The sequence below is a fragment of the Nelumbo nucifera genome, chromosome 3 (assembly GCF_055504915.1).
Source record: "Nelumbo nucifera cultivar China Antique chromosome 3, China Antique-T2T, whole genome shotgun sequence".
In the NCBI taxonomy this organism is placed as follows: domain Eukaryota; kingdom Viridiplantae; phylum Streptophyta; class Magnoliopsida; order Proteales; family Nelumbonaceae; genus Nelumbo; species Nelumbo nucifera.
In genome coordinates, this window is record NC_142651.1 from 98,599,869 (window position 1) to 98,621,839 (window position 21,971).

At 38.8% G+C, this 21,971-nt stretch overlaps 2 protein-coding genes across 5 annotated transcripts in view; one reads left to right on the forward strand and one right to left on the reverse strand.

The window, feature by feature from the left end:
- Positions 1-2,938: 2,938 nt before the first annotated feature.
- SYD (P-loop containing nucleoside triphosphate hydrolases superfamily protein) overlaps positions 2,939-21,971 on the reverse strand; it is a 61,399-nt gene continuing 42,366 nt past the window's right edge. For 2 of the 4 annotated variants that reach the window (XM_010248814.3, XM_088900663.1), the window contains exons 27-33: positions 18,811-18,868; positions 18,486-18,698; positions 14,452-18,379; positions 6,760-6,975; positions 6,320-6,478; positions 5,630-5,788; positions 2,939-5,359 (exon numbers count right to left, since the gene is read on the reverse strand). In XM_010248814.3, the coding sequence (XP_010247116.1) occupies positions 3,183-5,359; positions 5,630-5,788; positions 6,320-6,478; positions 6,760-6,975; positions 14,452-18,379; positions 18,486-18,698; positions 18,811-18,868 (6,910 nt within the window). In that variant the 3' untranslated portion in view covers positions 2,939-3,182. The remainder of the gene's footprint in view (positions 5,360-5,629; positions 5,789-6,319; positions 6,479-6,759; positions 6,976-14,451; positions 18,380-18,485; positions 18,699-18,810; positions 18,869-21,971) is intronic. The other 2 variants (XM_010248815.3, XM_088900664.1) reach the window with 2 other exon arrangements.
- LOC148801765 (uncharacterized) lies at positions 10,463-12,151 on the forward strand. The gene is made up of 2 exons (XM_088900665.1): positions 10,463-11,781; positions 11,877-12,151. Exons 1-2 carry the CDS (start codon positions 10,602-10,604, stop codon positions 12,008-12,010), a joined length of 1,314 nt encoding a protein of 437 aa, XP_088756791.1. The 5' UTR covers positions 10,463-10,601; the 3' UTR covers positions 12,011-12,151.

Genomic DNA, 21,971 nt, shown 5'->3' on the forward strand with positions numbered 1-21,971 from the left:
AAAAAAAAATGTAGTTCTTTGATCTCTAATTTAAAAGAGAAGAAAATGAAATATTTACCCTTTAAATTCTACTAATTTCTCATGAAAAAGATAATAACAGTATTTAGTGAGATAACAAGAACAGATCACTGCTTGAGTGTATGCAGGAAATGTAGTATTGTAAAGGAGATGTAGAAAGAGAGAAGAGAGAATAGCTTCATAACCCCCTAAGATGGGGGCTCATTCTCATATCCTCAGAGAACTAATCTATTTAGTAAATGATCAAAAGAACATCCAATTCCCAAACAAAGATTTCGACAGTTTTGTTTTTTTTTTTTTAGATGTGAACAAGAGCTGTTTGGCAAGAACGTCGAAACCAGAAATCTCGATTTTTTAAAACAAGCGACCTCCACAAGATCACTACTAGAGAATTTACCTGTTAAGGTGAATGTAATGATAATTTGTCTAATACCATTCGCCTAACAGAAGCAATTTGTGAATGGTAGGTGGTTTTCCTAATATGCTATACTTTCTATATTCAATAACATCAGATATTCCATCGATCCGAAATCTCGAACTGATGAAACCCTTTCTATGGCATTTCTAAAGCAGGAAAAAAAATTTCTGTTGTTTTGAGCAAAAATGCCCATACCAACCAGTTCACAGAGAAGGCTTTGGTGCTGTCAGTTTTGATTTCGGTCTAGTTGGTTGCTAAATTGGACGAACAAAGCCTCTCAAGAGAACAGTGACGTTAAAAGGAAGAAAGAGAGGAAGGAGGAAGCCAGTTGAGATAAGGTTGTGTTTGGTGTTTCTACCTGAAATGTTTCGGGTTAACACTCGTATATGTATTTTTAAGGTATGCCTATTTTAACTATAAATAGCCTCAAATAACAATTGCATTCCAATCTATATTGATCAACACAAAATTAGGGCTAATGGGTTGGGTTAGACTCAATGGACCCAAAACGATTAGGTCGGCTCTGGTTCTAGGAACTGGAACCGGTGGGTCAATTTCGGTTTCTTATATATTGTCCCAATTCTTATCAGTTCGGAACCGGTTCCACCCAATCCCAAACCAATTCAGATCCAACCCGACCTATATATATATATATATATATATATATATATATATATATATATATATATGAAATGTATAATACATATTTAATTTATATATAATATATTAAAATATATATATGTATATAATATAATTATATATATTAAATGAATTAATATTATATATAATATTTTTAGTAGGTTTATTATAATCAAGTCCATCTGGTCAGACCCAATTAGTTCGGTTCCGGGTCCTTAGTATTTCTTGTCAGATCGGTTCTGATTCTACCTAGACCTAACCCATTGACTCTACCCAAAATGTTTCAGGTAAAAACAGCAATGGTACCAAACACAACCTAGGTGTTTAGTTCCGTAGCTGTTTCTCCTAAAAACGCTGCTACATCAGCCACAGCTAGGCAACTCCCCTTTAAGGAAAATCTATTTGTTCATTGCATTTTATGTGCAAAAACAGGGGACTACCTTGCTGGTTGTAGTGGAGACTCGGTATTGAATCCCATCTGCACTAGGATTAGGGGTTAAGGGTTTGGAGGATTGGCTACCCCAAGGGATGATCATGGGTCAGGCCAGGCTGGATTTTTACAAGGTAACAGATCAAGTCTAGATTGGGTCTAGGTAGAACCAGTTCCAAACCGATTATTAAAAGGCAAAAACACATATACAAAATTACCCCGATTAATAATCGAATCTATCGGGTCCAGACCGGATTACAGTGAAAACTATATTTGTTTATTTAAATAATAACTGAAATTTAAATTTTGATAATATGACCTTTATGGAAATGATAGAAAAATACTAAATTATTTACATGTTAATAAATTAAACATTTTTATTAATATAATCTTATTTATTATCTCAAATTTGCCATTTCACAATTCAAGCATAAGATATGACAAAAAATTATAATAAGATTAAGAAAATATTATATATTTAATTAAATATAAAATCCTGGAACCAACCTAATTATTAATCGGGACAAAATCATGGAATCAAAACCGTTATAATCAGTTAAATGAATTAATGTCAATAAGGTAGTCCTGACCCGGTTGTGTTATATTAGTATATAATAGCATATATACATGCCACGTATATTTGGTAAAATATCATAAATACCACATATGCATATGCCACCATACCATGTATACATAGATATGCCACATAAACATGCCATACTTATGCCATATATTGTAAAATATTATACTATATACCATATATGTAAGAGATTATAAGTATATAAATGTTACAATATATATATATATATTTCTGGGTCTGGCCGGACCTGCTAAGCTGGAAATTTGCAGGCCGAGCCAGGCCAGTCATAAATGATCATCCCTGACTAGGGGTATCAATTGGACCACATTTGGTCCAGTCCAATCTGATCCAATACGAGTCCATTGTAGATGGACCAAGTCCAACCCAATATGATGGCTGCTTTGGATCATTTTGGACCAGTCCAATTCAACGTCTCATGGTCTGACCTTCAAACTGATTTTAATTTAGATTGTTTCCCATCAAACCTGGTCTTTGTATTTGTATTCAACCTGGTCCATTGACACCCATTGACACCTTTATTCTTATATTCCATCAATGGACCAGATATTCGTTCAATTCAACCCAATATAATATAAATCTATTATGGATGGACCAGGTCCAATCCAATCCGATTAATACTTTGGATCATTAAGTTTAGACTTGTCCAATATAATGTGTCTTATCGGTCCACCCAATCCGTCCAAATTGATTTTCATTTGGATGGAAATGGAATCCAACCCAAAACCGGTCCATTGACACCCCTATCCCTGGCTACCCCCACCCCCGGTTGTGTAGCCCCATGGAATGTAAAAATGTCACCATACACACATGACACAACGCACCCATGTTACAGTTGCACAAACTCACGTTATATAGAGAGATTCTGATTGATACCCAAAAATTATGTAAATTATATACAAGTTTAAGTATCGTATATGAAACTGGAAGGATGAATTCGCTTTCCTGCTTGCAGAAAATAGGAGGTTCAACTAGAAATATTGACACCGAGCTTCACCTGACCCATCTGAAGAAAAAACTAAAATGGGTCGACCATGTCATTTACACAGCATGCTTCAGATATTCCCCTCTGCCTGGTTCTATTCAGACCCTGCCAAGACTCCTGAACTTTCGATTTTAACATTCTCAGACGTGCCATCAATCTTCTCGTCTTCAATGGATGGTAAAGGAGATAAGGATGGATCCGTGTTTGAAGCCCGTCCTTTTTCATCCATTGCACCATCCAGAAAAGCGTCCATCTGATCATTCTTGTCATCTTTAGAAACATCTAGTGCTTTTACATCCATTCTACTATCCAAAGAAGAATCCAACTTATCTCCCTCGTCATCTTTAGAAACCACCGCTGCTTCATTTCCATTCATTCTACTTATCTGGTCACTATTGTCATCTTTAGAAATATCTGGTGCTTCTTGTTCCTTAATTCCAATAATCGAGCAAGTATCCATTGGAATTGGATCAGCCTTCTCACACATGCCATCCATCTTCTCATCTTCCACTCCTGGAAATTTGGACTCCATGTCTGATGCTGGAGCTTCTTTTTCATCCACTCCACTAGTGAGAGAAGCATCCATCTTATCTTCTTTGTCATCTTTAGAAACAGCTTGTGCTTCTTTTTCTTCAATTCCAGTAATTTGGGAAGCATCCATCATATCAATCTTTTCAGACATATTAGCCATCTTGTCATCTTCCAGTCCTGGCAAAGAAGATGAGGACTCCAGATGTAACACCGGAGCTTCTTTTTCATTCACTACACTATTGAGAGAAGCATCCAGCAGATCTTCATTCTCAGCCTTAGAAACGGCTGGTGTTTCATTTTCCTGAACTACAGCTAAGTTGTCTACATTCATTGGGTCACACTCATCTGTTTTACTGACAGTTGATTCTTTTTCTTCCTCTAAACCACTGGTCTGTGAATGACCAATTTGGCCATCCTCAGCTACGGAGTTGTTCTGCACATCCACAGCTTCATGATGCTTGCTAAGATCTGGAGGATCTTGATCAGCAGATGCTTGTGTTTCCAAGGAATATACTTTGTTAGTGTCCTTAGCACTTCCAACTATGGCATCAGGATTCACATCCACTGAAACATGAGTCTCATCTTCACGTGTAGCACATGGGGTTTCCAAATTCCGGTCATCAATATCATTACACTGTGCAGAAGCAAATCTAGTTGGCACAATGCCAGGATGATCTCCAGTGCCATCAGCTTTTTCAGAACAGACTTCAGTTCTATCAGTAAGTCCCGAAGTATGCCCATGAAAGTTATTGGTATTTGCATTAGTATTATGGTCAGGTAATGCCACATCAAGAATATCTTCACCTTGACCAGCAACAGTGGGGTTTGCAAGATCTTGAATAACTTCATTATTGACTTTAGTAGAATGAAGAGCATTGTCATCCAACTTGTTATCAGCTGAAACCGCATGCAAGGCAACATCATCTGCACAATATGGAACTGTGTACCCACACTGGCCTATAGAGCTACCTACTCCAGTAGAACCATGTGCTTGCTCTGAAGTCACTGAACCTTCAGCATCAGCAATACAGGTCCCAACTCTGAGAATCTTCTGATCTGGTTGAGGATCCTGGGCAGATAAGGAAGTAGCATTTGCAGTATCAGGTAGATCTGATGATTCACTCTGACCAGGTACGCAAGTTACATTAGGCTTCTCAAAATGATCTCTTTTGTCTGGACTCTCTGAATCAATGAGAAGTACATTACTAGGACCAGTATCATGAGACATTGAAGGACAGGTGTTCTGCTCATCTTTTGTCACTTCATTCTTACTAGGAATGCTATTATTGATGGGTTCTTCTGAGTGATCTCCAATTTCTAGATTCTCTGAATTCATGGAAACTACAGCATCTGAAGTTGCAACATGGGTGCTCAAAGGACAGGGAACCTGCTCTTCTAATTGAGAAATCTGACCAGATGTGGATAGAGTGAAGGCAGTATTTGGCAGATCAATTGCTTCATTTTGACCAAGTGTGGTAGAGCTGTCATGTTTCTTTAAGTCCACAGTATCCCCTGGATTCATGGAAGCACCAACATCAACACTTGCCACATAAGTACTTGAAGGAGGAACCTGCTCATCAGGATAGATAATCTGGGTCGTTAAAGATGGAACAGGATCTGGAGATTTTCCCTGACTGAAACCAGTAGCCAAGTCTGTGCTCGGTAAACTATTTGCTTCAACCTGGCTCATCCCTGTTGCAGTGTCATGTTTCTTCAAATTATCAGTTTCCTCTCGATTCCCTGGATACCAAAACAAAACAAACAATAACAAATAGATACAAAAAAAGTTAAGTATCAAAAATATACTAAATTCAGATTTAATTAAATAGAATAAATAGGGATTTTGACTTAAGCATATCTCCTTTTTATGAATGGGGCACAAAACCATGCAAATCTATGACTATAGGAAAATTCCTCCTAGTATATTGAGAAAGTGGAGGTACGTTTGGAAAAAATAAAAATAGAAAAAAAAACAATGAAAAACAGTGGGTAGAGTAACATATAAAATACCAGCATCAGCATTTGCACCATGAACGTTAAGACTGGGGACCTGCTTATCTGCCTCAATAACCTCAACAGTAAAAGCTGGAGGAAGATTATTTTCGTCTGAGATTTTGCCTTGACTCATTCCAGTGGAATTGTCATGTTTCTTCAAAGCATCAATTTCACCTGGATTCAAAAACAAAACAACCACACAATAAAAAATAGGGAGAATGACCAATCAGCCCAGTTCAGAATTTTATAGCCCCAAAGTACAGGGGGAATGCATCCTGACCGTGAATTGATGCCAAATTCACGGGCAGGATGTGGTCTATAGGGGGGAGAGAGCTAGTGGTGGGGGGGGGGGGGCTGGAATTCAGAATTCTGCATCGTGTGTATCCGTTGTCCATAAAAAATATTGCTTTTAGCTAACACACATTGAATTCAAGTTTCAAACTGACTTGAGCACATCCCCATTGAAAGGAAAAAAATGCCTATTTATAATAAACAATATTAGTATATAAAGATGATTTTTTTTCCTATCCAAGAGTGCAAATTTTCACCATTTATTAGGGATTTGACTGGTTTCTCAACAAATGAGCTGTACCTCCAAATTAATAATTCAATCAAAAATAAATAGAACCAAACATTACAAGGGAGATATTTGAAAATATTTAAAAAAAAAACAAAGAAAAGGTGGTAGAGAAATTTGTTAAATACCAGCAATAGCACTTGAACCATTAATACTGGGATCAGGGACAAGCTCATCTGGCTGAGGAATCTTAACAGTCGGAGATTGGGCAACATTTGGCAGATCATCTGTTTTAATTTGACCAAGTCCAGTAGTACTGTCATGTTTCTTCAAATTATCCGTTTCCCCTGTATTCAAAACGGATAAAACGAATACACAAATAAATTTACAATTGTTATTTACCCAGTTATTAAAAAATTCATCAAAACCAGTTTTAATTATAACTGAATCAAATAAAGGTGCTGATTTGAGAATTCCCTTCTGGTAAATAATGTGCTTCCCTGTCTAAAATACAAATGAAGCCCTTGCCTATAATAACTAAATGAGCATGAATAATACTTCCTTTTTCTTGGGGTGGGGGAGGAGAGGAATTGGAAAATAAGTGGGAATAGAGATACTTGTTATATACCAGAACCAGTGTTTTCACCAGGAGTGAAAGAGCAGGGGACCTGCTCATCAGCCAAAGAAACCTGAACTGTTGAAGATGCAGAAGGATTATCATCTGAAATTCTGCCCTGACAATGTTCACTGACCAATGAAGTGTTTGGTATATCATCTGCTTCAACCTTACCTAGTGTGGTAACACTGTCATGTTTCTTCAAATCACTGCTTTCCGGTGGATTCCCTTGACACAAAAACAAAACAAATAATTTTAACTGATTAAGTTCTAAAGATCATTTAATTCATTATTAGTTAAATAGAATATAACAAAAACATTGATTTGGGTACAACCTGCATTAAAAGACAAAAGGCAAACCTTATTTTTAATAGTACTCATGAATACTTTTTAACTACTAATTAGGACCTTGCCTTGTTTGTCAAAAATGGGATGTGCCTAGATCACCAACCTGAAATAATTCTTAACTAAAAATGAAATAATAAAAACAAAAAAAAAACTACTAATTTAGACTGCTGTTCTGGAAAATGTCTAACCAGAGATAACCTGCAAAGAAGAGGTGTAAGTTTGTAGTCTTACAACTGTGTTTTATGTAGCAAGGATATTGAGATTTGAGACTGTAGATCATTAGTTTCTCCATTCTAGTCTGACAAGGGGGTCTATAATCATTTCTTGAAAATTCTAAACCTCAATTGATGTCAACCAAGATCTTTAAGGTTGCGAAGCTCCATCCTCGTTGCAGTTTCATGGTGCATTTGGAGTGAAAGAAATCAGAGAGCATTTGAGGGCTAGAGCTGTTTGGTCGAGGGAGTCACTAGAAGTGTTTTGGGGACAGTTCACTCTTTTCTGGCAGGATCTGTTCAAGAATATCCCCCATCAATCTTTTTTTTATTCTGATATTTTGTTCTCCTGAAATTGTTCAGACCTTTTGTCATAGGAACCTAGCTGTTTTTGTATAGTGACTCACTGTGCATGTTGTACATGGGTCCAGTTTATAAATGAATACAAGATTTTTCCATTACTCAAAAAATAACTCTCAGTATCGGTGAATGGTCAAGCAGCAGGTTTCATTAAAAGCTCAAAAAGTATCAGACAGGATGATCCCCTGTCACCTATCCTATTGTGTAATATGGAAACTCTAACTCAATTTGTTAAGGTGGCAGCTGAAGACCTGTTGGAAGGTTTCACAATGGGCTTGCATGATGAAAGGGTCCAGGTTCTTCGTTTTGCATATGATGCATTTCTTTTTTGGGTGCCAATGGAGAGCAGCTAAAAATTTTAAGGGGAATGTTGATCCGGTTTGAAGTTGTGACAAGGTTGAGGGTTAATTTAGGGAAGACTTCACTTATTCCAGTTGGGTGGGTGGAGGAGGTGGATGTGTCAGCAGAAATGTTACACTCCCAATAATATATCTGGGTCTACCATTAGGTGCTAAGTGTACAGCTACATACACCAGTTTTGGAGAGAATGGAGAACAAATTGGCTCTTTGGAAGGCTAAATATTTGACCAAGGGAGGCAGAGTACTCTTATCTGCCAATATATTATTTATCTCTGCTCCCAATTCCTGCAAAAGTGACTAGAAGCATTAAAAAAACTTCAAAGGGATTTTTTGTAGCATGGTTAGCAAGAAAAGAAGAAGATGCATGTTGTGAACTGGGACCAAATCTGTTTACCTAAAAGTGAAGGGGGTTTGGGTACAAGGAAATTCAAATAATTTAATTTGGCTCCATAGTTGTCCAGGCGACGCCTAGGCAACACCTAGGCGACTAGGCGGTTTTTCATGGTCGCCTCGCCCAGACGCCCCAAGTTTTACATACTAGGCGCCCGCCCAGAGACTTAGGCAGGCGCCTATTTACTTACAATAAAATTATTTTATAATTTAATTTATTGTTTTGCAATTTTATTGGCGGTTGTATTGTTTTAAAATACACCTGGTATAACACTATCAATCTATCACTTAACTATTGTCTCTTAAGTATTAAGACAAGTTAATAATATTTTTTTTCTTTGTCTCAAAAGGATTTTTCGATTGGAGAGGGGGGAGAACCGAACACCAGCTCGAGCCCCAGCCCACCTCACCTCAGCTCCGGCAGCAGCAAGTTTCTTACTTCACTCTTCAATTTTCTTCTTCTTCTTTTCCTTTTTTTTTCGAGAAAACCAGTCCACACTCCACAGCCGTACAGCAGACCTCTTCTTCTTCTTCTTCTTCTTCTTCTTCTTCTGCCAAACTCTCTTTTCCTTTTTTTTCAAAAAAAGTCAAAAACAGGGGCTCTGCCCCTATACTCCTCTGTCCTCTCACTCAGTACTCTCTCCACTCTTCTTTTTCTTCTTCTTCTTCTTCCATTCTGACTCAGTCCAACAGTCGTCTGCCCCTTTGAGTTCTTGAATCTAATAATCCATTCTTTTGTTTTTTTTTTTTTTTGAAATGTTTTATTTTGAATTTGATTGTATGCTACTATGCTGATTGGCTTTGCTGAATTGAAAATCTGATTATCTGAGTTATGTATGAGTGTGAAATGCTTTATTTTGAAAATCTTAAATGGCTGATTATAATGGTTGATTGGTTGATTATATGGTTGATTTAGTGATTTTTTTATCAGTTTTGTTTTTTATTTTTTTTTTTGGCTCAATGGCTGATTAAGTGATTAACTGATTATATAATATGGTTGGTTTTTATCAGTTTTGTATTTTATTTTTTTATTGGCTGATTATATGGCTCATTATATGGCTGATTTTTTATCAGTTTTGCAACTTTTGTTTTATTTATTTTTTTTATTTTGGCTGATTATATGTATATGGCATATTGGCACTAGTTATGGCTGATTTTTATCAGTTTTCTATTTTATTTTTTTTATTTTGGCTGATTATATGGTTGATTATATGGCTGATTTTTTATCAGTTTTGTAACTTTTGTTTTTACTTTTTTTTATTTTGGCTGATTATATGTATATGACATTATTTATGGATGATTTTTTATCAGTTTTCTATTTTATTTTTTTATTTTGGCTGATTATATGTATATGGCATTTTTTATGGCTGATTTTTTATCAGTTTTGTAACTTTTGTTTTTATTTCTTTTTATTTTGGATGAATAGTAGTTTTGGCATTATGGCTGAAACTTCATCTCTTGCTTTGCTTTGTTAATTGTTAACTATTTTCTAGTTTAACATAATAACATTTTTGTTTATTTTATTTGCTGATTAGGTTTTCTTTCAATAGAAATAGAGGATGACATCTGAAGAGGAAAGTGGCAGTGTTAGGCGTAAGGCTCAATCAAAGGACCTTGCATATATGCAGTTTGGCATGATTTAGAAGATAAAAATGCAATTTCATGCTCATTATGTGGTAAAGTTGTTAAAGGGGGAATAAAAAGGATAAAACAACATTTGATTGGGGGTTATGGGGATGTGACTAAATGTCCCAAAACTACAGAAAGTATTGCCAAGGAAATGCAAGAATATATGCAGAAGAATAAGAGGAAGAAACCATTGGATGATTTTACAGTTGAAGATAATCGTGGGGCATGGTAGCAGATTGTATCTGAAAGGGGTTCTAACAATCAAAGTGATCAACCCATAGAAGGTGTCTCCATTTCAAGAGGTAAGAGCACTCCAATTTCAAATTCCTCCCTTCCACCAAAAAGGAAGGAAAATGTTAGAGGGCCTATGGATAGTTTTGTCAGACCAAGTCCAGAAGAAGTTGTTGAAGCAAAGCATAAAAGACAATTGGTTCAAACAAGCATTGAAAGTCGTTGAAGAAGGAAGAAAGAAGAAAAGTACATGAATATGTAGCAAAGTGGTTTTATCAAGCTAGGATTGCTTTCAATACAGTGAAGTTGAAAAGTTTTGAAGTTATGGTTGAAGCAATTGCACAATTCGGGTCCGGATACAAGCCTCCAAGTTACCACGAGTTACGAGAGCCACTCTTGAAAGGGGAGGTTGAGAAAACAAAGCTGATGTACAAGGAGTATGAGGCTTCTTGGAAGACTTATGGTTGTACCATCATGTCTAATGGATGGACTGATAAAAGGCAAAGATCTTTGATTAATTTTTTTGTGAATTCTCTCGAAGGAACATTTTTTCTAAAATCAGTTGATACATCAAATGAAGTCCATGATGCAAGTTATCTGTTTGAGCTGATTGATAAAGTTGTTGAGGAGATAGGGGAGGAGCATGTGGTGCAAGTGGTTACTGATAACCACTCTGCTTATGTTGTAGCCGGTGATCTTTTAAGATTGAAGAGGAAGAATTTATTTTGGACTCCTTATGTTGCTCATTGTCTAGACCTTATGTTGGAAGACATTGGAGAATTGAGGTCTACAAAAGGTTGTATTGCCAAGGCAAGACAAGTGACTGCTTTTATTTATAGGCATCCTCTTCTTGCACACATGAGGGAAAAAACAAATGGAAGAGATCTTGTACGATGTGCAGTCACAAGGTTTGCTACCTCTTTTCTAACTTTACAAAGTTTGTATACTTTCAAGGAGCCCTTGCGTGCTTTATTTGTTGGTGATGTGTGGAACAATAGTAAATGGGTTAACAAATCAGATGGACTAAGAGCATCAAGCACTGTGCTTTCTGTTGGGTTTTGGAAAAATGTAAGAGTTGCTCTTTTGGCTGCTCAATCGATTGTGGAGGTTTTACAATTGATTGATGGTGATGAGAAACCCACAATGGGTTATTTTTACTATGCAATGGAGCGAGCAAGAGAAAAAATAAAAGAAACATTTAGTGGGAAAGAAGGGGAGTATAAGCCAATTTTAGACATTTTCGATAGGCGTTGGACTAATATGATGCAACATCCGTTGCACCTTGCTGGTTTCTTTCTTAATCCAACCCTTTATTATAAGGCTAAAGCACAAGATGAAGCATCGGTTGGAAAATTTGAAATGAGCTTTCTAGATTGCATTGAGAGAATGGTCAGTGATATTGAAATTCAAGACAAGACCTCTCATCAGTTGGAAGAGTATAAGCACGCTCGTGGTGCTTTCTCTAAAGAATTGGCAATTAGGCAACATGAAACGAAGCAACCAAGTAATTAAAGCTCTCTTTTCTTGAAACTTATATTTACATTTTATTCCCGTTATTTTAAATTTATATTGCTTTAATTCATTTTTTCTATTTTGTAGTTGATTGGTGGCATAGCTATGGACATTGCACCCCAGACCTTAGGCGTATTGCATTATGCATATTAAGTCTTACATGCACTTCTTCTGCTTGTGAGCGCAACTGGAGCACTTTTGAGCATGTAAGTTCTAACTAATGGACCTAATGTTTGATTTTGTGATAAAATTATTTATGAAAGTTAAGAACTTAAGATGCTTATTTTTATAATTTTTCTTATTTTGTTGTGAATGTAGATTCATACAAAAAAGAGGAATAGGCATGATCAAAAGAGGCTCAATGATCTTGTATTTGTTCAATACAACCAATGCCTCCGAGAAAGATTTACAACAAGGCGTGCAAATCCAAAGCAATTTGACCCTATTTGCTTTGATGATGTAGATGAAACCAGTGAGTGGTTGACTAGGAAAGACCCCTCAAATGACTTGGTCCATGAAGGGTGTGATCTTACATGGACTCAAGTTGATGAAGCATTAGGGGCATCTAAAATCCTTAAAGGGTCAAATAGGCCAAGGAGAAATGGACATAGGCGTGGAAATGCAAGTGGAGGTCCAAGTAGAGGCAGAGGTAGAAGTAGAGGTGGTCGTGGGAGAGGTGAGTCTAGAAGACAAGATAAAGGCAAAAGAGTTGTTCAAGAAGAAGAAGAGCAGATATGGGACAATGATATGGAAGATAATGAAGATGAAAAAGAAGATATTGATGTTGAAGAAGATGATGATGATGATGACAGGGATGATGATGAGGATGAAGATGTTGATTATGGTGCTAATGATGTTGGTGCATTCAATGGAGGTGTTGGTGGTTCTTACTTATTAGACACTCCAATTAATTAGGAATAGAGAATTTTCTTTATGGATTGTATTGTTTATGATACATTTGAAGTTTTAAACTTCAGTCTTCATATTTATTTTTTGTGGTGTGGACTTGTGGGGAACTGGAGATGAATGATGATTTATAATTTAGTTTTATACTTATTGATTATATGCTATTATGCTTTTTATTTTTTAATGGTTTCATGACTTTCAAGTTTCATAGTTTAATCTTATTATTTCTTAAAGTACCAAGCATCAACCAAGGTATGTATTGAATTCTTATGAATATTTGTATTTTTGTTGTAGTGCTTCTTCTTCCATTTGCTAATGATAGATTGATAAGGTTGATTTCTTATTGATTGATTAATTCTTTTAATTTGTTTTCTTATTGAAGGCAAAGTTGCAGAAAAAAGAATACTCAAGATCAACACTCAATCATCCAAAAGGTATGGTACTATCTACTAGTTTACTTTTTTAGTGTTGCCAACTTGGAACTTGCCATGTTAGTAGACTTTTTTCTCACTTTACTAGTTTAATTTTTATGTTTTCACATGAAAATTATACTTAGATTTTATTGATTATGCTTAGTGTAATATGTAGCTAGTTAGCAAATATATCTTATAAAATAGTTTAGGTCCTTTAGGAAGTATAGAAATCCATAAATTAATATATTTATAGATTCCATCGCCTAGGCGCCCGCTTAGGCACCTAGGCGCCCCATGGTCGCCTAGCCTCGCCTAGTTGCCTTGACAACTATGTTTGGCTCTTTTAAGTAAATGGATGTGGAGGTTAGGTACAGAGGTAGAAGGCCAGTGGAGAAATGTGATTGCTAATAAGATTGGTTATGGACAGGAGAAATTGGATTACTGGAGACCATTTACCTTCTTTGGGCTGCTCAAGAGGGGACAGACCGACTCTGAAGGATAAGTGGTGTGGGGACAGGTCCCTTGAAGAGATATTCCCTCATCTTTACTTGCTTGTGGAAAATAAGGATGCCATGGTGTTGGAGTCTTATTCAGTTCAGGCAGATAGAGTGACTTGGTCTTCAAGGTTTCGTAGGAACTTACATGATTGGGAGATGGAGAGTGTCTTAACTCTTAAGGCTGACACAAACCTGGATGGCCAACAGATAGGAATGAACCAGATGGATGATTGGAGATGGAAAAGGGAAAACACAGGTTTTTCCGTTAGTTGTTCCCGCAGAATTTTGGGATCTCAGACTAGTTCTCCCTTTCCCAGCAAACTAGTCAGGAATCCTTTAGTACCTCCTAACAATTGGTTTTTTGTTTGGTGATTTTGGTCTACAGCCCTGGGAAAGTGTCTAACTAGGGACAGTCTGAACCCAAGAGGTGTGCTGATCGCCTGATACAGGACCAGGCTTGTATTCTGTGGACTATCTGGACAAATGGACAGAAAGAAATAGCAGAATATTTACATCCAAGGCAAGGTCTGTAGAGGAGCTCATCAACTTGACCGTTGGCAGAATAAGGTCTGGGTTTTGGGTTTCATTTGCTGTCTCCCAAAATTCTCTTGACCAGATTATGTATTTAGGTGATTTGGTTCTGTCTGGATATGTGTGCCACCAGTGTCTATGGGCTCTTTAGTTTTGAGCTCAATCAGGTGGCCTGCTGTATCATTATTTCTTTTCAGCAATAAATTTAACTTATCGTTCTCAAAAAAAAATTGAATTAAATAAATTTAATAAAGATATGGAAAGATAGATAAAAGATAAAGCAATGGAAAAAAGGTAGCTAAAGAAAATAAATACCAGAATCAAAGCTTGCCATATTACATGGATTTGGGACCTGTTCCATTTGCTGAGGAACCTGGACAGTAAAAACGGAGGCAAGATCATGTTCATCTGGATTCTTTCCCTCAATAAGTGCAGCAGCACCTTCATGTTTCTTATTGTCATCTGCTTTCTCTGAGATCATGGAAGCTACAGAATCCTCTGGTACACCATGGGCAATAGAAGAAATTGGAATTTGCTCACATGATTGAGGAAGTTGGACACCAGTAGATGCAGTTGAGGCAGTCATGGGTGGATCTGGTACTTTATTCTGGCCAAGTACTGTGCAGACTTCAGTTTTCTCAGAGTTCTTTGGAACTGTACAAATGTCAGCCACTAACCTAGTTACTACCACTTCATCAACAGCAAGGTTTTTTTCTGGTTCCTTGGATGCACATTCAGTAACCCCAGGAGCAGACCTATTCTTATGAAATGAAACAAGAACTGACTCAGAGAGATTGGATCCAGAAACAACGCCAACATCTGAGATTACAGTCTCCTCCACCTCACTATTCTTGTTACCGGTCTTATTTTGGTCCTCCAAAACCACTTGCATGTTTGGCTGTATCACCACAGAGGCATTTTCAGCATCATTTCTGTTACAAGTTTCAGTGGATCCCACTAGCACTTCAGAAAGTGGTGTTTCCACTGCAATTAGACCAGCTGGACATGAAGATTCAGCCAACTGGAGACCTGCTGCTGAAGTTTCAGCAGATTGAAGAGGCTCTTCAATATCACATTTTGCATTGTTTGCGTTGTTCTCTGTCAGTTGAGAACCATCAGAATCATTTGACTCCAAATTTTTACCCATCTTCACACTAGAAGCACCTGTACAAGAAACATTTGAGACCCCTTCAGTAACAAGATCAGAATTGATCTCTCCTCTTTCCTCCACCAGAGACTTACTTTCAATAGGCTTTTCTGAATCTGTCAATTTTTTAACAGGCCCAGAAATTGATAGATCTTCATACTCACTCACTTTGCCTTCCACTATTGCTTCAGGGACAACATTAGACGATTTGAGATGTGGAGATTCTTTTGGTATGTTATTAACTGTCATATCACCCAACAGTGCAGAAGCATCTTTACATGTTGATTCAAGAATCACAAGGACATTTGTTTTATCTTGTACTGCTTTTGCAGCATTTATTTCGGCAGATGGGTTTTCAAGTTTTTCATTTGGCAGGTTTGAAACTGGAGACAATGTCAAAGCCCCATCTTTGCCACCCAAGACAATTGTAGTTTCAGAGGAGCAAATTCCAACCTCCCTTACAGAAGCAGCATCATTTATGCCACTTGATTGGGTCTCCCCAGATTGCAAGACAAATGCTGCTGGCTTTTGAGAGAACTCAACTTGGGATGGCAAGCTTCCGTCCTCTGACGCAGATGAAGATTTGACATCACTCAATTCTATGCATGCAACACTTTTGCATATGGGATTTGCAGCATTCACATCTTCTGCTGACCGAGATATCTGCTTGTCTTGAGCAGAAATATTTGATTTCTCAGTAGATTTTAGCTTCTGGTCAGTTACGACTGCAGGAGGACTGATCTTCTTATCTTGCTCAGGGGTGACATTTCCTGGTCCACTGGCTTCACCAGCTGAAGAGTTCCTCTCTACCGCTGACTGAGTCAGCTGCTTGTCTTGAGAAGAAATATTTGATTTCTCGGTTGAGGTTGCACTCTTGTCAGTTGGGACCTCAAGAGGAGTAATCTTCTTATCTTGCTCAGGGGTGACATTTCCTGGTCCACTGGCTTCTCTGGCTGAAGAGTTCCTCCCTACTGCTGACTGAGTCAGCTGCTTGTCTTGAGCAGAAATATTTGAATTCTCAGTTGAGGTTGCACTCTTGTCAGTTGGGACATCAGGAGGGCTGATCTTATCTTTCTCAGGGGTGACATTTCCTGGTCCACTGGCTTCTATGGCAGCAGAGTTCCTCTCTATGGACATGGGAATATTCTCCTGCAATACTGAAGGACCCACTTGCTGGCTGGTTTGGGAAGAAAGTTCCAATTTATCAGTTGCACTTGGCTTTTGATCAGATACTACAACAAGAGAATTGGTTTGACAAGCCACATCAGGGGCTACACTGCGCATTTTCTTTGCAGTAATATCCTGTTTATCTCTAACAGTGCTGGCTTTCTTAGTGCTCCTATTGCTTTCAGCCACCAACGGGCCAACCAAGGTTGAATGTGCTGTCGGTATTGTCTCAATGATGTTTGAAGCATCATTCATCACAACAGCAGCTGGTTTATTATTGGGAGCACTTAAGTCTTTCTTTCTAGAACCCCTCTTAGCAGGAACAGATGATTTGCACTTATCTTTCTCTGCAGAAGATTTAGTTTGACGCAATGGAGCAGGGATCGAAGGAATTTCTCTCCTTGTGTCCTGGGTGCTCAAACTTGATGCATTGGCAGTGTGAATGTTGCCTTGGCCTGTAGCAAATCCAACTGGCTTGACGGTAGGATGACCCAGGGTTTTATCTCCATCACCTCTTATATTACCTGAAGTTGCTACTTTTGAGGCATCAGAAACAGGTACAGTTTTCTGCACACTCAGGGCAGAAGCAGATTCTGGTTTTTCAGTTGATTTTTGATGATCTATGGACCCCATACGAAGGGACCTCCTTTCCCTCAAATCTTGTGCCAATGTGGACACAACAGGTGCAGATGTTTGGTCAACCTTGTGCTCTTGTCCTGCATACAACATGCTGCCCTTCAGGCCATCATTCTTTCTGGGTTCCACGCTATCTTTTCTTGCTGTAGTAGTGGTGGCCCCAATAGAATTGGGTTTTTTCTCAACTTTACTTTCAGTTTCCTTTTTGTCCAGGCCAGGGACCACACTTGTATATTTATCTTGAACAAAGGTCGGAATTGTAGTTCGAACTGGAACCAATTCAACTAACTTCTGTAATCCTGAGATTGGGTTAACCTCAAAACTAACAATAGTAGCCGTATTCGACGTTCCAGGTGGTCTACTTACAACATTTGGTATGGCAAAAGTAGAATTTGGATAACTTTCAGATACCATGCTTATATCCTTTGGAATTCTTGAAATTGGGTTGGTTTCAGGGCCAACAACAGCAGGTGGATTTGTAATTGCAGGTGATCTGCTTGCTGCCTTTTGCTTTTCTTGTGTGAAAGAAGTTAGAGAGCTATCTGTTGCTAGACTTGTTTCCTTTGGCATTCTTGAAATGGGACTAATATCAGGGCCAACTGATGATGATCCAGAAGTTTGTTTCTTTGCCCTACGACGAGGTGCTTCTGATCCACTTTGAGTCTTCCTGTTTTGTCCCTTAATTGGCATGGGAGCAGATGGAATAGGAGTAGTGATTAAAGAACCAGGGGCAGTGCTTAAGCTTAATCCTGGTTGTGTGGTTCCACTCAGACTCCTGACAGTAACAGAACCAGGAAAACTATCACAGACAGGGGCTGGAGTGGAACTAAGAATTGAACCACCAGAAGCAGGGGTAACAGTGGAACTTGAAATTGAACCATCTGGGATAGCAGTGGTAGTAGAGAATGGAACCGAACCATCAGGGGTAAGGGTGGCAGTGGAACTTGGAACCACTGTTTTCTGTCCCATATTCAGTTTGCTTGTACTCTCAGGAGTGGAAACAATCCCTGGAGATACTGAAATATCTGCTGTTGCTCTTTTTGGCCTACCCCGTCCTCGTCTGGATGCTGGTGGTTGCTCTTTACCTGGTACCTGTGGCTGCTCTGTGGATGGAGGTGGCGGTGGTACAGAAGTCAGTGGTTCTGTTGTCCCTACGACTGCTTTAGATCCACTGGTTTCTGTTGCCACATTCCCTTCAATTATTTCTTCCTTGGGTTTGGGGGATTCAGGAGAATCCACCTGACACATCTTTTCAAATTCTTCTTCTGTCCACTGGTCCTCATAGGAGCGTACCTATACAATGGAAAGAAACTATCTTAGAAAAGGTAAACATATTAATGAAACAGGTTATCACATAAAGACTTGCTTTACATATAAGAATATAGCATAATCTACAAACCTCTCTGGCCCGTTTGCCCCTGCCATACTGTTGGGTATCAAGCCCACCAAGATATTCACTTTTCCGCTTTGCTGGTACATTAGATGCATCAAATATCTGCATAGCTTTATAGAATGTCAGTAAGTCATCATCTGTGACCAGACGTGGAGGCATGGGGGGTAAAGATTCAGAACAATCTTTATCCTGTTCCTGCACCAAATTCTTCCATGCTGCCTGCAGAATTCATTCACTATAACATAACTCTACAGGAAAACAATAAAAGTCCTGGCCTACCATTGCATCTGAAGAAAGGAAGAAAAAATTATGTGGACAAACAAGTACATACCATCTCTTCTTCCCGCCTTTGTCTGTCAACTGATTCAAAAACATCCAGTTCGGACTCACTGCCAATGAAGAAAAGAGTACAACAAATTCAATAGACTGAATATACAAAAATAAAAGTAAAAATAATGGAAAACAAATATAAGTTCTGCAAAGTGGAGTATGCAGAAGCATCCATGTCATTTTCACATGGGATGTAGAATCCACCCTTCACATGGGGGGGTTCCAAGACACACTCATTACTGTTTTAGTCTGGGTGCAATTATCAATCTCACCCCATTTCTTCAACATATCATCCACTGTGTAATCTGTGAACAGCTCTGAAGACTTCAGCCATTGTACAACCCTTATAAGGATCAGTTCTCTCAGTTCTTCAGCACCTCTCTCTACTTCAAAGAATAGCCTGGAGAGTTTCTTTCTTCCCATAAAGACCAGCATACCACAGCCCTCAGGCATCTCCACATGGTCCTTCCCCTTTTCATATGCCACCTGAAGAAAGAAGGGAAAAAAGACTTTGCAAGTTTGATGGAAGATTCCAACTACACCCAAAGAGGGAGAAAGCCCACTCCCAAATAGACTTTGTAAACTGTTCAAGGATGTCTCTACTTCATCACCTACGATACAAGCAGTTTGGTCCCCTCCTATGCAGAGTAATGTCAAACTGAATTTTGATGGCAGCTCTATTGGGAACCCCAGACCTTCCGGAATATGGAGTGTGTTTAGAGATGCGGAAGGAAAAATCCTAGCTTTGTATTCTGGTCCAATAGGTTTGAGGGACTCGCTTAGAGCTGAAGTATTGGCTCTCCTCCAGGGGCTCAGATGGGCCAAGCAATTGGGTTTTCAACAGTTAGAAGTGGAGGAGGATTCCAAATTAGTAGTAGGTTGGCTGCAATCAAATAGTTTGGGAACATGGCCCCTTAGACAACATGTAAGGGAATTATTGAGCCTCACAAGGGAACTGGATGCACAAGTGTATTGGTCTAGGAGGTCAGCAAATGCTTTAGCTGACAACCTAGCAAAACAAGGGGTGAATCGAGAGGTTTTGTTTTGTGTAGTGTTGTAAGTTATTTGTTATACAGGGGTCACCTTTTACTTAGGTGACAGTTGTTCCTCTGGTTTTATCTAATGAAAGTTATTGTTTCCTATCAAAAAAAAAAAAGACTTTGCAAACTGGCATGACACCAATAGGTGAAAACCAGTCTCCCCATCCACTTTACAAAGAGCACACCTGTGAGGGGATAAACATGTCTTGGGTCTCTTCTTTTGGAGCAGATCACCAATATTCATTCTTTCCAGAAACACCTCCCAGCAAAAACTACGAACCCTAGGAGGAATTGGTCTGCACCAAACCTCATTAACAGGGAAGAGGAGGGCTACAGGACTAGAGAACTGGCTTAAGACTTTGAACAAAGAGGCACAGGAGAATGGGCCAGTGGGGGTGGGGATCCAGATTCTAGAGTCCAACTTAGCAAGGTCTAAGAAAACATTATCAAGAAGTCCAAGGAGACTCGAAATACTGTCAAGGTCTAAGTCTCTCACAGCCCTCCTCAAGCCCAAATTCCACCCAAACCCAGAATTGGAAGAGGAAGGGGTAATGAAATAGAAACTGGCTCATTTTTCAAGTCAGATAGGGCATACAAGGAAGGAAACGGTCCTTTAGAGGGGCATTCCCCACCCAAGTTTGTTCCCAAAATTTTATGGAGTTACCTGAATTCAAATCATACCTGACAAGAGGGGCGAAGACTGGTAGCATATCATGAATGGCTTTCCAAGGTGACACGCTTGTAGTCCTAGCTCGGATTCCAACATCCCATCCATTTTGCTCTAGCCCATGTATGCTTACCACTACTTTAGCCCAATGCTTATCCTTCCCTAGTGGAAACCTCCACGACCATTTCTCCAAAAGTGCCAAATTCCTTTTTCTAATGTTCCCAAGCCCCAAACCACCTAGGTTTTTGCTCCTGGTCACCACCTCCCAGCTCACCCTACGGTCCCTCTTCTCCTCTCCTAGCTCCCAAAGAAAATCTCTCATCATCTTCTTCAATCTGTTAGATACCTCAGTTGGGATTTTGAACATTGATAGGAAATAAATGGGTTAGCTGGCTAGAGTAGCCCTAATCAATGTAATCCTCCCTCCAAGGGAAAGGTAATTCTTTTTCCAAGAGACAAGTCTCTTTTCAAATCTTTCTACCATCAAATTCCAGAAAATCTCTTTCTTTGGGTTATCACCCAATGGCAACCCTAAATAATTCAATGGCCACCCTAAGACTTCACAATCCAGCAATTTTGCATTCTCCCTAATCTCTCCCTCCTCCAAATTCACACCTACTACACAATTTTTCTCAAAATTCACCTTTAGATTGGATATTTGTGTTAGACAGTTATGTCCTTAGCTCCAATCAGATTGATGTATCTTTTGATATTTATTGTAAATGAATAAAGTACATAATTGATTTATGTCATTGTGGTCTGTTTTTGTGTAATACCCTTAAACTGGACACTTATGAGACTCGTGTTAGTTTAGAATCTTCATAGCCGTTGAATAGATCTGGGAGATTTATCCTGCCAAGGCTGACACTGATGTGTCACCAACTTGGTTGGGGTGGCTTGTCTCAGCTGCCAGGGTGAGACCTGAGGTACATGCAGTGTGGGTTTTTCTTGAAACCCTGAACCGGACCGAATTCCAGTATTGCCCTGGACCTTGGAGATAGATGGGCAAAACTAGAATATGCACCTGACCCCTAGACTCGATTATGGTACTACACTAGGTGCCGGATTGGGTTGTCTTTATTATGCCAATCAGTGAAATCCTTAGAGGGGATCAAAACCTGGGGATGTTGGGACAGTCCGAGAATTCACCTGAGTGGGTGATCATAATGACAGGATCAGCCCCTTTGTCGGACAAAGTGAATGATCGGGGAATGCACTCTCTCTTATGGAAACTAAACTGCCGGCAGTTGATTTCAAATGTGAGTAGAGAATGCAGCACTGTACCTTGTAGCCGAGGGAGAGGTCCTCTCTTGTCGGGCAGTGTTTGATCATTATGGGCTGAGAGGTTAAGTATAAGACCATTGAGGATAATACCTGATAGATTAATCTTGCATCTGCCAATAGTTCTTGGGTTTTAATAAGGGGGTTAGATCCAAAAACCATTTAGTGTAAATG

What these genes read in the sequence shown, in the direction of transcription:
- LOC148801765 (XM_088900665.1), top strand. Translation starts at nt 10,602, where the DNA reads ATGGTTGAAGCAATTGCACAATTCGGGTCCGGATACAAGCCTCCAAGT. An exon ending in ACATGAAACGAAGCAACCAA is followed by an intron (nt 11,782 to 11,876) that starts GTAATTAAAGCT and finishes TCTATTTTGTAG; the next exon opens with TTGATTGGTGGCATAGCTAT.